This window comes from Triticum dicoccoides, chromosome 5A, assembly GCF_002162155.2.
Source record: "Triticum dicoccoides isolate Atlit2015 ecotype Zavitan chromosome 5A, WEW_v2.0, whole genome shotgun sequence".
NCBI classification, from domain to species: domain Eukaryota; kingdom Viridiplantae; phylum Streptophyta; class Magnoliopsida; order Poales; family Poaceae; genus Triticum; species Triticum dicoccoides.
Genome location: NC_041388.1, coordinates 680,799,583 through 680,812,626, shown reverse-complemented (window position 1 = coordinate 680,812,626; position 13,044 = coordinate 680,799,583). Strand labels below are relative to the sequence as shown.

General features: G+C 44.6%; 1 protein-coding gene across 4 annotated transcripts; it reads right to left on the bottom strand.

Annotated features, from left to right (window-relative positions):
* Nucleotides 1-4,368: 4,368 nt before the first annotated feature.
* Nucleotides 4,369-9,988, bottom strand: LOC119304099. 4 transcript variants are annotated; one of them, XM_037581261.1, is made up of 9 exons: nt 9,840-9,988; nt 7,591-7,729; nt 7,445-7,504; nt 7,290-7,340; nt 6,615-6,667; nt 6,255-6,339; nt 6,118-6,185; nt 5,130-5,277; nt 4,369-4,867 (listed from the first exon to the last, which is right to left on the bottom strand). In XM_037581261.1, the coding sequence occupies exons 4-9, from the start codon at nt 7,330-7,332 to the stop codon at nt 4,845-4,847; spliced, it is 420 nt and encodes a 139-aa protein (XP_037437158.1). In that variant the 5' UTR covers nt 7,333-7,340; nt 7,445-7,504; nt 7,591-7,729; nt 9,840-9,988; the 3' UTR covers nt 4,369-4,844. The 4 variants fall into 4 exon arrangements, 2 of the variants coding, with proteins under 2 accessions (XP_037437158.1, XP_037437159.1); XR_005148111.1 differs by lacking the exon at nt 6,118-6,185; XR_005148112.1 differs by lacking the exon at nt 6,255-6,339.
* Nucleotides 9,989-13,044: the final 3,056 nt, after the last annotated feature.

Sequence of the window (13,044 nt, the reverse complement as noted above, 5' to 3'; positions counted from 1 at the left end):
ATCCGTTCACATGCCGAGGCGCGGTAGTGGCGGGCCCCGCCTGTAGGCCTGTACCGTCGCGCGCGTGGGTGGGCAGACTAGCTCAGCCACGTGGCGCCTCGCGACGGGTCCACAACGGGCGGCAACCCGGAGGCTTATCAGGCACGCCGCCTGGGCTCCGCCGCGATGTTCAAACTTTTTTAGGGGCAAGTCAGCCTTAAGCAAGTCTGGCTCCAACTAGTCGGCTTGACAGAAGACGGCTAGCGAGGCCCAGATCCGACCGCCGGAAAGAAGAAACTGTTGAGGCTCCTCGACATATCGCCCTTGGTGCCTCACCAGCTTCGGGGACTACTGTCGGAGTAATGGGCCACGGGTAGGCTAACCCAGGCCCAGAACCTTTCAAGACATTGGGGCAGGCTGCACCCCTCAAGACCCCAGGACGAAGAGCCGCCTTCTGAGAGTCGGCTGCGAGGCAGCCGTTGCCCACTCGCGGCCGAGTCCCGAGGATGACTTCAGGATGAGCCGACTCCTGACTGGCGACTTCCAGAGAAGCCGACCATGGGGAGTCGGCCCGCGACGCCAACAACTCCCATGCCCTCATAAAGAGGGACGGGACGGGGAGTGGCCACAATAAGGTCCACTCCCACCCCTTTTTCAAGGGCAGGCGTGGCCACAGTACGCCGTACCCACGGAGATCTCCACCCGCCGCAACACTATTGCCATGCCGGCCCTGACGTCAGCCCCAGTGGGCGGAGTCCTGTGCCCACGACGGCCTGCTGGTACGACCCAGGGACGGCGGGTCCCACCAGTAGACGGGCGTACGAAAGACGGTGAGAGCGCCACCAGTCGGCCCAGTTGGGAGTCGGCCCCAGGAGTCGGTCGGCCCCTCCCACGGGCCCCGCGCGCCATTAACCAGACACGACAGGGAGTGGCAACAGTGATCGCGCGCCAGACGTCGGAGCTGTTGCCACAGCCCCATGACCGAGCTCGCGTTATTAGAAGCACGGCCACAGTAATCCGCCGCCGGCAAGACCCGCCCGCGATGGACGCGGCCTGTCGGCTCCGTACCAAGCCAGTCGGCGGGGCCTGCCAGTCGGCGGGCCCCAGTAGTCGACGGATAAGACAGCGGCCAGAGAGACTAACGGCTAGGTCAGCGTCCAGCCGGATTACCATTGTACCCCTGGGGGTAGGCCTATATAAACCCCCCTGGGCACCCATGCAAAGGGTTGGAATCCATTAGCACTAGACCAGATCATATAGGAAGGAGAGAGCTAGCCTTGCCTTCTCCTACCTCCAGGAAACAGCTCAAGGAGCAACCGTGTACACACTTTGCCATAGTGATCATGCGGAGACCCCGCAGACCAGCAGTAGGGGTATTATCTCCACGGAGAGCCCCGAAGCTGGGTAAGATTCGCCGGGGTGCATGCCTTCGCCTTATCCCGTTTCCAGGCACCGGCGACGTTCTACTCGCTCCCACCATGATAAGCCATCCTTTGGCATATGTCGCACCCAACCCCCGACAACGTACCCTCGTAGACCGGAAGCGGAAGTGTTTAGTAACGCGGTTGATGTAGTCGAATGTCTTCAAGATCCAAACGATCGAAGTACCGAACGTACGGCACCTCCGTGTTTAGCACACGTTCAGCACGATGACGTCCCTCGACCTCTTGATCCAGTTGAGGACGAGGGAGAGTTTCATCAGCACGATAGCGTGGCGGCGGTGATGATGATGTTACCGGCATAGGGCTTCGCCTAAGCACTACGACGATATGACCAAGGTGTGAAACTATGGAGGGGGCACCGCACACGGCTAAAAGATTGTCTATTGTGCTTTGGGGTGCCCCCTTGCCCCCGTATATAAAGGAGGAAGGAGGAGGAGACCGGCCCCCTAGGGGCGCGCCAAGTGTGGGGAGTCCTACTAGCACTCCCAAGTCCTAGTAGGATTCCCCTCTCTTTTTTCCTTTTTCGTGGTAGCAAAGGAGGAAAGAGAGAAGGAGTAGGAGAGGGAAAAGGGGGGGGGGCGCCGCCCCCACCCCTTATCCAATTCGGGTTGGCAAGGGGGGCTCCTCCTATGGCCGGCCCTCTCTCCTCCACTAAGGCCTATGTTGGTCCATTACCTTCCCGGGGAGGTTCCGGTAACCCCCGGTACTCCGAAACTTATCTGAAACTTCCCGAAACCATTCCGGTGTCCGAATGTAACCTTCCAATATATGAATCTTGACCTCTCGACCATTTCGAGACTCCTCGTCATGTCCGTGATCTCATCCGGGACTCCGAGCAAACTTCAGTCATCAAATCACATAACTCATAATACAAATCATCATCGAACGTTAAGCGTGCGGACCCTATGGGTTCGAGAACTATGTAGACATGACCGAGACACATCTCCGGCCAATAACCAATAGCGAAACCTGGATGCTCATATTGGCTCCTACATATTCTATGAAGATCTTTATCGGTCAAACCGCATAACAACATATGTTATTCCATTTGTCATCGGTATGTTACTTGCCCGAGATTCGATTGTCGGTATCATCATACCTAGTTCAATCTCGTTACCGGCAAGTCTCTTTACTCGTTCCATAATGCATCATCCCGTAACTAACTCATTAGTCACATTGCTTGCAAGGCTTATAGTGATGTGCATTACCTAGAGGGCCCAAAGATGCCTCTCCGATACACGGAGTGACAAATCCTAATATCGATCTATGCCAACTCAAACAACACCATCGTACACATCTGTAGAGCATCTTTATAATCACCCAGTTACATTGTGACGTTTGATAGCACACAAGGTGTTCCTCTGGTATTCGGGAGTTGCATAATCTCATAGTCAGAGGAACATGTATAAGTCATGAAGAAAGCAATAGCAATAAAACTAAACGATCATTCTGCTAATGATGTGATCCCGTTCATCAAATGACAACACATGTCTATGGTTAGGAAACTTAACCATCTTTGATTAACGACCTAGTCAAGTAGAGGCATACTAGGGACACTCTGTTTGTCTATGTATTCACACATGTACCACGTTTCCGGTTAATACAATTATAGCATGAATAATAAACATTTATCATGATATAAGGAAATATAAATAAGAACTTTATTATTGCCTCTAGGGCATATTTCCTTCACTAACATGAAGTAAATATTGTCTTTTATTTATTTTATGTATTTTTAAAGGGTAGTTTGGTTGTAATCTTGTTTGCTAACCGAGTTGGACACAACTGCTTAAGAGAGAAGTTCAATTGGATGACATGAATGAATGGGCAGTTGTTACGTTCAGAATATTCTAAAAAATAATTGCAAAGGCAACCATCAAACTATGTACATGGATAAAACTATTGAGTATTGACTGGCTAGAGTAACTGATCATGCACAACAACTGAAAATGTGAAACCCTCATCGACAAAACACCAACAACACAAATCATTGCTAGCAAGCTCGTGTGAGTAGATCCATACTTGTATGGAAGACCTCTATCTATACTATTAAATAGGAGAGTGTGGTCGTGATGGTATGTCATGGTTTGGTTTAGTTTCGTGTGTTTGTTGGTTTCATGTTAATTACAGAGAGTATCGTCCTTTGGACACGAGGGTCGTGTTAATTATGGAGGGTATCATTCTTTGGATGGAAGAATCGGGTTACCTACGTAGAGTATTATTCTTTGGACAAGGGATCACGTTCATCATGGAAAGTATCATAGAGCATTAGACGGGAGGCTCTATACTATTAAATAGGAGTGCGTGGTCGTGATGGTATGTCGTGGTTTGCTTTGCTTTCATTCGTCTATTGGTTTCATGTTAATTATAGAGAATATCATATACTTTGGATAGGAGGGTCATGTCAATTATGGAGAGTATCATTCTCTGGACGGGAAGATCACCTTACCTACATAGAGTATTATTCTTTGGACGGGGGATCACGTTCATTATGAAAAGTATCATCGAGCATTGGACGAGAGGATCATGTTAATTATGTGCAACATACTTTCGACGGGAGGATCACAGTACTTATGGAGTATGGAGAGTACCATTCTAATACGCCTCAAGTAGCGTTGAGACAATTTTTTGGGTGGCCCAATCTTTCACCGCACGCACAGACAGGTAGCAATGGGGTTGGTAGGAAAGAACGTAAAACAATAGATGATAGGATATGCTTGCAGGCGTATGTAGTAGCTAGATGAAATACAGTGGATGAATCAGAAGTACAGACGTGGTGTAGTAGTACTAGGATAGATGGAGGGATTAAGCTAATGGCGATTAGCGGCGGCGACGATGACGGAGTAATTAGACAGACGGAGACCGTGAACTAGTAGAACTAATAAAGGGAAAAAGAATGCAGAGTGGATTGACCCTTGCAGAATTGCTAGAACCAAAACCGAGCTTGTGTCTTGACGATCAACGCCGCCGAAACACGATGCAATATCAAACCCTAATAAGGGACGCAAGAGCACAGATATGGCGCATCTATCAGATGCGTTTTCTGAGTATTTCCTTCAAAACTAAAAACCTCCTCTTCGCATGGCCACACGGCCTTTATTTATATAGGTGCACGCAGGCAACCTGGGCTAAGCCCGTAACTCACAAGGACACGAACAGACTTGAAAAAACTAATTAACTAGGAGGAGCAAAACTAATATAGTAAATTCTCCATATAACCAGGAGACCTTCACATATATGGTTTGGACTGTCTATTTTGCATTTGACTGATTTTCAATTGGGTATCATTCAAATTTTCTGACCACTGTCCCGATGACACCTGTAATTGTAGAAAGCTACCGATAAAAAGAATGTATTCGTTTCCACGAAAACGGGTCGGGCTGGAAAGACCCGGTTGTGTACTAAACCTCTAGCCGATCTCTCCTAGCAGCTTTCCTGGACCACACCTGACAAAAGAGAAGAAAGAAAAAAACAGTTAAACCCCAGGCTTGAACTTGCCTCCCAAGAAAGTAAACAGATCTCACACCTCTTCCTCCCCGTCTAAACAGATCTCACCTAACACACAACCACCCTCTCCACGCCCAGAACCAAACATAGGAGACACCATGGGAGGGGGGGTTGAGAAGAAGATAGAATAGGAACAGCCATGGAAGAGGAGCATCAAGGCTGGGCAACAGCACAAAGACACATGGCAGATAGGGGTGGTACCTGGAGAGAACACAGAGGGGGGATCTGCCACTAATTGCTGGACTCTACAGGAAGAACATCTAAGAAAGGATCCACATGTCAGCAAATCTTCTAAAAACTCCATTTTGCTCCCAGTATGCTCCCAATTTTGATTATTACATGAAGTTGACTGCACAAAACATGACAAGGAGATGATTAGTAACAGTGTAAAGGAGAAACTAGTAGTAAAATCATCAAAACAGAGAAAATCATCATAGTTACAGAACAGAAAATGGAGGAAAGAGCATGAAAACAGACCCCTTACAACTATCAAAAGCAGTAAAAAGACAAGACAAACAACAGCATGGTTTCAGTATACATTGCAAGTATCAGTTCAAACAAGCCCCTTACATCTATCAAAAAGCGGTGAAAAGACAAGACAGACAGCAACATGGTTTCAGTATACATTGCAAGTATCAGTTTAAATTTTCATTCACAGAGGAGTAATTACTGACAGTTTAATTTTCCTTGAAGGGTTACATATATTACTGGTGATTTCTGGCAGTTTAATTTTGGTGTTACTGCAGATGGAAAGCAAGCAAATAACATTCACAGAGGAGCAATTTCTCTCAATGTCACAAGAAGAACTGATCCTAAATGTGAGTTGCATTACATATATTACTGGTGATTTCTGGCAGTTTAATTTTGGTGTTACTGCAGATGGAAAGCAAGCAAATAACATTCACAGAGGAGCAATTTCTCTCAATGTCACAAGAAGAACTGATCCTGAATGTGAGTTGCATTAGCAAAATCAGTCAGAAACTTTAAGGAAAATCTATATACATGTAATTGAGAAGTTCAAATACTACTGCAGGATACATTTTCATTCACTGCGCTTCTACTATCTGACATTATATACAAGGTAAAAGAGACCTACTACTCTGTACTATACACAAACGACATTGTTCATACAATGAACAAATATTAAAACTTTTGAAATGATACTTGCAGGTTCATTCAGGGAATTCACCTGTGAACACATATCAAAAAAGAGAGGAAGTGTCCGGGAAAGACACATACGACAACACCGGCGCAGAACTTGATTCAAATGTAAAATCGCATATTAGGTTACAAAATTCATAATGGGAACAAAGAGACTAAATTTACCTTCTCTGTGCAGACATTGCAACAAATGCATCAAGACATAGCAACTAAAGAACAAGCAACAGAACCAAACCCCTGGGACACAAACCTATTTGACAACATTCAATTGGAGCAGGTAAATTGCAGAAATTTCAAGAGATCAATGTACATATCATACATGAAAAACTACAAGGAGATCAATGTAGACTAATTGACATAAGCGAAATGAGCAGATCATTGAAGATGATGAACCCACTACAGCAGCAGCAACATCTCAATCAACTACTACAGCAAGTGCATCAAACACAGAATCAACAGACACTAGAGCGCTCACTGACACAAGAGAAAACACTGAAGAACAAAGAGGAGGTCCTGAGAACTCACGTGAAGAACACAAAGACAATGCCTTTCTCGATGAAGAAGACATTGAGAAGTTCCTGCAAAATGAAGAAGATGTTGCATCAGAGGGCAATCTGATGAACATTAGTAGCAATTTGAAGCCGCATATGGGCATGCAGTTCAAAACAAAAGAAGAAGGGCAAGAATATTTCAATTTTTACTCAAAAGTTGCTGGGTTTTCAGTGGCTACAGTAGCAGCATCAAGAACCATAAGCAAAAAAAGGAATAATGAGGTTACAAGAATTACTATGAAGTGCAACAAATATGGAAAGACAAAGGAAAATGATAGAGTATGTGTAGTGCCTACAAGAAAATCTACAGTCATTGCAAAAACAGACTACAAAGTGGTGATGGTCATAACCGACAAAGGAGGTGCATGGGAAATTACTAGACTAGAACTAGAACACAACCACGAGTTGACCCCAAACAACAGATAATCCTCAATGAGATCTTTATACTTTGCGCGCAAACCATCGACAACACCAGAGAAAAACTTCCCAGAATATCTAGTGAAAGTAGAACAAACGGGGAAATCAGAAGACCGCTTCATCCTCCACAAAAACAAAAGAACAAGAGCATTACAAAAAATGGACTTCATTGCGGAAAATTTAGCAACAAATAGAGAAAGATAAGATAAAGTGCATCAAAAAGAATACTAACCACATTTCTTCTTCCAACACTTGATAACTTCCTCTTCAAACATTTCATTTTCTGAAGAAAAAAATACAAAGACAACTAATAATCAGCAACAAAATGATAAGCCATCAGAAATAACAACACATAAACTCAAAAACAACACAAATAAATACACATACATGATCCATATAGAAGTCAAAGAGAGCTTTGTCAAGCCCTCCATCATCACTAGATATTTCCTGTCAAAGGCAAAATATAAACATAAATTGAAAAATTGAAAAGAAAAATAATGATTTAAAACTAGGGAAGCAAAAGAAATAAATACCAAGGACATAGGATGAGAACCATCGGCTACAAAATCATTAGGAACAAAAGGATCATTTAGAGAACCATCACTCTCAAGAGAAGAGACTAGAGGTACTTCCTTGTGAGATGCTTTCCGCAGCCTCCCCGTTGAACCAAACCTAAAAATACAAAAGGCAAAAATCATTAGACAAATGAAGCAGAAGCAAGCACTAGCCGATATGTTACAGACCTCAACCACACAAAAAGTAAAGTGAAAATACTCTATGGGATTTATGCAACAATTACAGTCCTAACCCGCACAAAATACACTGTAATCCCTACCACGAATTACAGTCCTCACCCACACAAAATTACAGTTTAAAACTCTGCTGATTTACAGAGTAAACCCTATGACTAATTCTACAGTAAAAGTATAGGAAAATACACTGTAATCCATACCAAAAATACAGTCCTCACCCACACAAAATTACAGTGTAAAACTCTGCTGATTTACAGTGTAAACCCTATGACTAATTACACAGTAAAAGTATAGGAAAATACACTGTAATCCATACCAAAAATTACAGTCCTCACCCACACAAAATTACAGTGCAAAACTCTGCTGGTTTACAGTGTAAGCCCTATGACTAATTACACAGTAAAAGTATAGGAAAATACACTGTAATCCCTACCACGAATTACAGTCCTCACCCACACAAATTACAGTGTAAAACTCTGTCAATCTACACTGTAACCCTATGGTTAATTACACTGTAAAGCTCCATGAAAAACACTGTAATCCCTACCGCGAATTACAGTCCTAACCCACACAGAATTACAGTGCAAAACTCTGCTGATCTAGACTGTAACCCTATGGTTAATTACACTGTAAAGCTGCATGAAAATACACAGTAATCCCTACCAAAAATTACAGTCCTAACCTACACACATTACAGTGTAAAAACTCTGCCAATTTACACTGTAAGCCGGATAATTACACTGTAAAACTCCAGAAAATACACTGTAATGCCTACCACATATTACAGTCCTCAAACATACAAAATACAGTGTAATCCTCTACAAAAATACAGTGCAAAAGCCGGATGATCTACGACAAACTGAAATTACAGTACTCAGACACACAAAATACAGCATAATTACAGTGCAAATACAGAACTCAAACGCACAACTTGCAGTGTAAAACTTTGGTAAAATTATGAAAATTACAGTCCTCAAACATAAAAACTTACAAAAATGTAATGCTGAAATTACAGTCCTTCAATGAGTAAAACTCCGGATAATTACATAGTAAGGCCCTGTTTGATAGCAAAGTATTTTCTAAGTATTTTGAGAATACTACAGTTTTTGAGATTACCACAGTTTTATTTACAATGAGCTGTTTGGTTGCCCCTAACAACTATGCTTTTAATATTGTAGTATTGAGCAAACTGCAGTTTTTTCTCTGCATAAAAAGAAGAACTCCAAACCTCTTTTTTTAAAACAGAGCTTAAGTTATGCAAAGACTCTGGTGATTACAGTCATAATTACAGTCCCCAAACAACAACAAAAACACTGTAAAATTCTGGTTACTTACAGTCCAACACCACTAGCACACTTACGGTCATTCAACCACACAAAAATGCAAGTCAAACAGTCTACAGTGAACTTCAAATATACATTACAATATTCATCATGCATAAAGTACAACTATGAAACTAAGGGGAAATACATACTAAGATGGAGATACAATGACAATCAGAGACGAACTACAGACTAAAATACAACAATACATAAGCATGGCAAAAAACTGGGGGGTTACAGTGTAAATTCATGGGTTTGAGCGCTGTAAAAAATGGGTGGTAATACAACACCAATACATGGAGTAGTCAGATGACTGACACAGCTAACACTAAACATCAACAACGAGCAGATCGAACTCTAAAAACCTAAAACTAACACCCCACACAAGGGATTCGCGGCGAACTGAAGAGAGCGCATGGGACCCGTAGTAATCTGACGCCAGCAGGGGGGATTCCGCGGCGAACTGACACCAACAGAGAGGATTTCACCGGTAAAATGACCTCGACAGAGGGGATCCGGCGGCGAACTCCATAGATGAGCATTGGCTAACAACAAACCACGCTGACCAACCGCTAATAATCATCAAAAATCAACAGGATCCACACCACCAACAACAAAACGACTGCTAGAACTCTAGATCTGAAACCTACGCGACCAAAATCGAAGCAAAACTCATGGGGGAAAGGGAGAGCGATAACGGGAACTAACCAGGGGAGCAATCAGGTCCGAGGTGAGAGGGACCTCGCCGCCGCCGCTCGACCGCCTCCGCCGCTCGAGCGTTTCCCCTCCTCCGCCGCTCACCTCTCTGCCCCCTTTCGAAACAGTACCGCCCAAATGAAAATGGAGGAATTCAAAAGGAAAAGAGGGAGAAAGGAAAAGGAAATAAACGGGCGTCCAGTAACGGGCAGACCCGATGAACCGCACCCAACGAAATAAAATCGAACCCGGTTCAAAAGGACAACCAACCACAAAACCACAGATCTCAGCACGAATAACAGCGCGCAATCGGACGGCCAAGAATTTGAATGATAGCCAATTGAAAATCACTCGACTAAAAAATAGCAAAATCGTTAATTAATTCCAACGAGGTGGAGTCCAAAAGTTTGGCCTGATATCTTCCGTTGGTGGCGTCGCTGGCGATTGATATTTAACCAAACGTTGTAGCATTGACTGACATGCTCGCGGTACGGGCCCAAATATACCTGCGCCTGTTCTCCTCATGCCAGCTGCTACTCCATGTTGTGTTGGTATGATATATTTTCTACAGCCCGAGTCGCATGCATGCTTCTCAGTCGTGACCTTCTCTGATGGTGCAATAATATTAGCTACATAGTTAGGGGTGATCACATGATCCACTCCCCCTTCACGCGAAACCGTCCTCGGTTTCGAGGCACTCTTAAAAATCTCCTTGTGTATGGCAAACAGAAGATCAATCTTGATAGCGTTGTTACCCATGGGCTGCAGCACACGTTTGATGCCAACATCTCAAAACACATAAGTGTTGAATCTCCCCTCATATATAGCATTGCGATCATATTGCCACGGACGACCCAATAGCAACTGACACACATCCATTGGCACAACATCACAAATCACCTCATCATAATATATGCCAATATTGAACTTTACACGTACCTTGTGAGTCACCTTCAGTCGTCCGGAGTTGTACAACCACTCAATGCAATGTGGTTGCGGATGTGGCCATGTCTTCAATCCTAAAGCGTCAACCACACGCTTGCTTATGATGTTGGTGTAGCTCCCTCCATCAATAATCAACTTGCAACACTTGTTGTTGATTCGGCATTGTGACTGAAAATATTTCCACCATTGTCCCGTTCTTGGAATTTGATCCTCTTTAGCTCGTTGCACCATGATGCATGGCAGATCATAATCCAAAGGATAGCACATGATAGGATTAGATTTCATTTCCCCTTGCTTGGGCTCATCAGACTCTGAGTCAGTTTTGTCTTCGGAAACATATCCATCATTAACAAGGAGCACTCTCTTCTTGTTCGGACAATCAATGCGTTTGTGTCCCCTACCTCCACATGTGTAACACACAATCTACTAGTATGCGTAGCTGACTGCGCAATAGAATCAGACCTTGAAGTCACTTTGCTCGCGCTACTAGGTTCTTTGATTATCTCCTTGTGATTAGTAGTAGCTGACCTATAGGATGAACCTGACTTGACATTGTCATCATCATGTGAATAGGATCGCCTCCCCGTGCTGAAATTGGTGTGACCCTTGGAAACTTGATTTGCCATGACCCACTGTTTGGCACACTCTGCTTGATGAAGAAGCTCTTGCATATCATTATACTGCATCAAATCAACACGGTCGCGTATATCTTCATTCAGCCCCTCAAAGAAACGTGTCATGGTTGCATCATCAGACTCATGCACACTAGTTATGATCATCAAAACTTGCATCTTTTGGTAGTACTCATCCACCGACATGGCTCCTTGGACAAGACGACGAAGCTTTGTGTGCTGCTCCTTCTAAAAATAAGCTAGAACAAAGCGAGCACGCATTGTACGCTTCATCTCACGCCATGATTCCGGTCGTGCGTCATTACGGTTGAGTTGATTCCACCAAATGAATGCATAACCTGAAAACTCAAGAGAAGCAAAACGAATCTTCCGTTCCTCAGAGTAACGGTGGTTATAAAAAAATCTGCTCCACACGCATCTCCCACTCAAGATACTCCTCGGGACTGGCCTTGCCTGTGAACGAAGGTATAGTAATTTTTATTCTACCAATACCTCCGTCCTCATCCTCATCGCGGCGCCGCCTTGGTCCATCATCACAGGGACGAGCATCCTGTCATGGTCAGCGAGGCAAGTTGTCGCGAGCATCAGAACCATCCTCGGACTCAGCATCATTGTCGTCGTTGGCAACGTCCGCGTCACGAACGTGTAGAGGTGCTTGCTGCTGCAGGGCATGTTGTGCCCTCACTGGAGCAGCTGTGCCGGTTGCCCTTGCCTCTAGGCGACGGAGGGCTGCCTGCATGGCTTGGAACCCGTCAGTCATCGTCTCGTCGAGGGCCTTCATGCGGTTGCCGAAGTGCTGGTATGTAGCCTTGAACATAGCACGGACACCTGGGTCCAGATCGGGACCATATTGCGGCGGCCTGTCATCCTCCCGCACCTCATCCTCGTCACGCTTGCTTGCGGTTGACATCGTGTGCAGTGATAAACCTGGCGCTATGTGATACCAGCTGATACGCCTCAAGTAGCGTTGAGACGATTTTTTTGGGTGGCCCGATCTTTCACCGCGCGCACATACAGGTACCAATGGGATTGATAGCAAAGAACGTAAAACAATAGATGATAGGATATGATTGCAGGCGTATGTAGTAGCTAGATGAAATATAGTGGATGAATCAGAAGTACACATGTGGTGTAGTAGTACTAGGATAGATGGAGGGATTAAGCTAATGGTGATTAGTGGCGGCGACGGCGACAGAGTAATTAGACAGACGGAGACCGTGAACTAGTAGAACTAGATGGGAAAAGAATGCAGAGTGGATTGACCCTTGTAGAATTGCTAGAACCAAACACGATGAATTTTGCTTCACGATCTACGCCGGCGTCACGATCTACGCCGCCCAAACACGATGCAATATGAAACCCTAATAAGGAAAAGAATGCAGAGTGGATTGACTCGAAAAGAAACGGAGCTACTAGTTTGCGCTCCTTATTAGGGTTTCACATTGAATTTTGCTTCATCTTCCTCCGGCGGAAGCCATGCTTTGTCCCGTGACCGGGTACCAACGGCCGTCATAGCGATCGGGTTTTCCCGCTTCACTGCAATCCCTAGGTCCTGAAGATACCTCGTGATAAAACACCAAGTAGACAGTGGGTTCTGAAATTCATTGTCATGAATTGCTTTCCTTCGCGCCCCCCATATA

Excerpts from the sequence above, each read along its gene's own strand:
- LOC119304099 (XM_037581261.1), bottom strand. The coding sequence starts at position 7,332 with ATGTTTGAAGAGGAAGTTATCAAGTGTTGGAAGAAGAAATGTG. Across the intron at positions 6,668-7,289 it reads GTGTTGGAAGAAGAAATGTG|GAACTTCTCAATGTCTTCTT; the intron begins GTTAGTATTCTT and ends TTCATTTTGCAG. Across the intron at positions 5,278-6,117 it reads TTTTTGATATGTGTTCACAG|TCAACTTCATGTAATAATCA; the intron begins GTGAATTCCCTG and ends TGTTTTGTGCAG.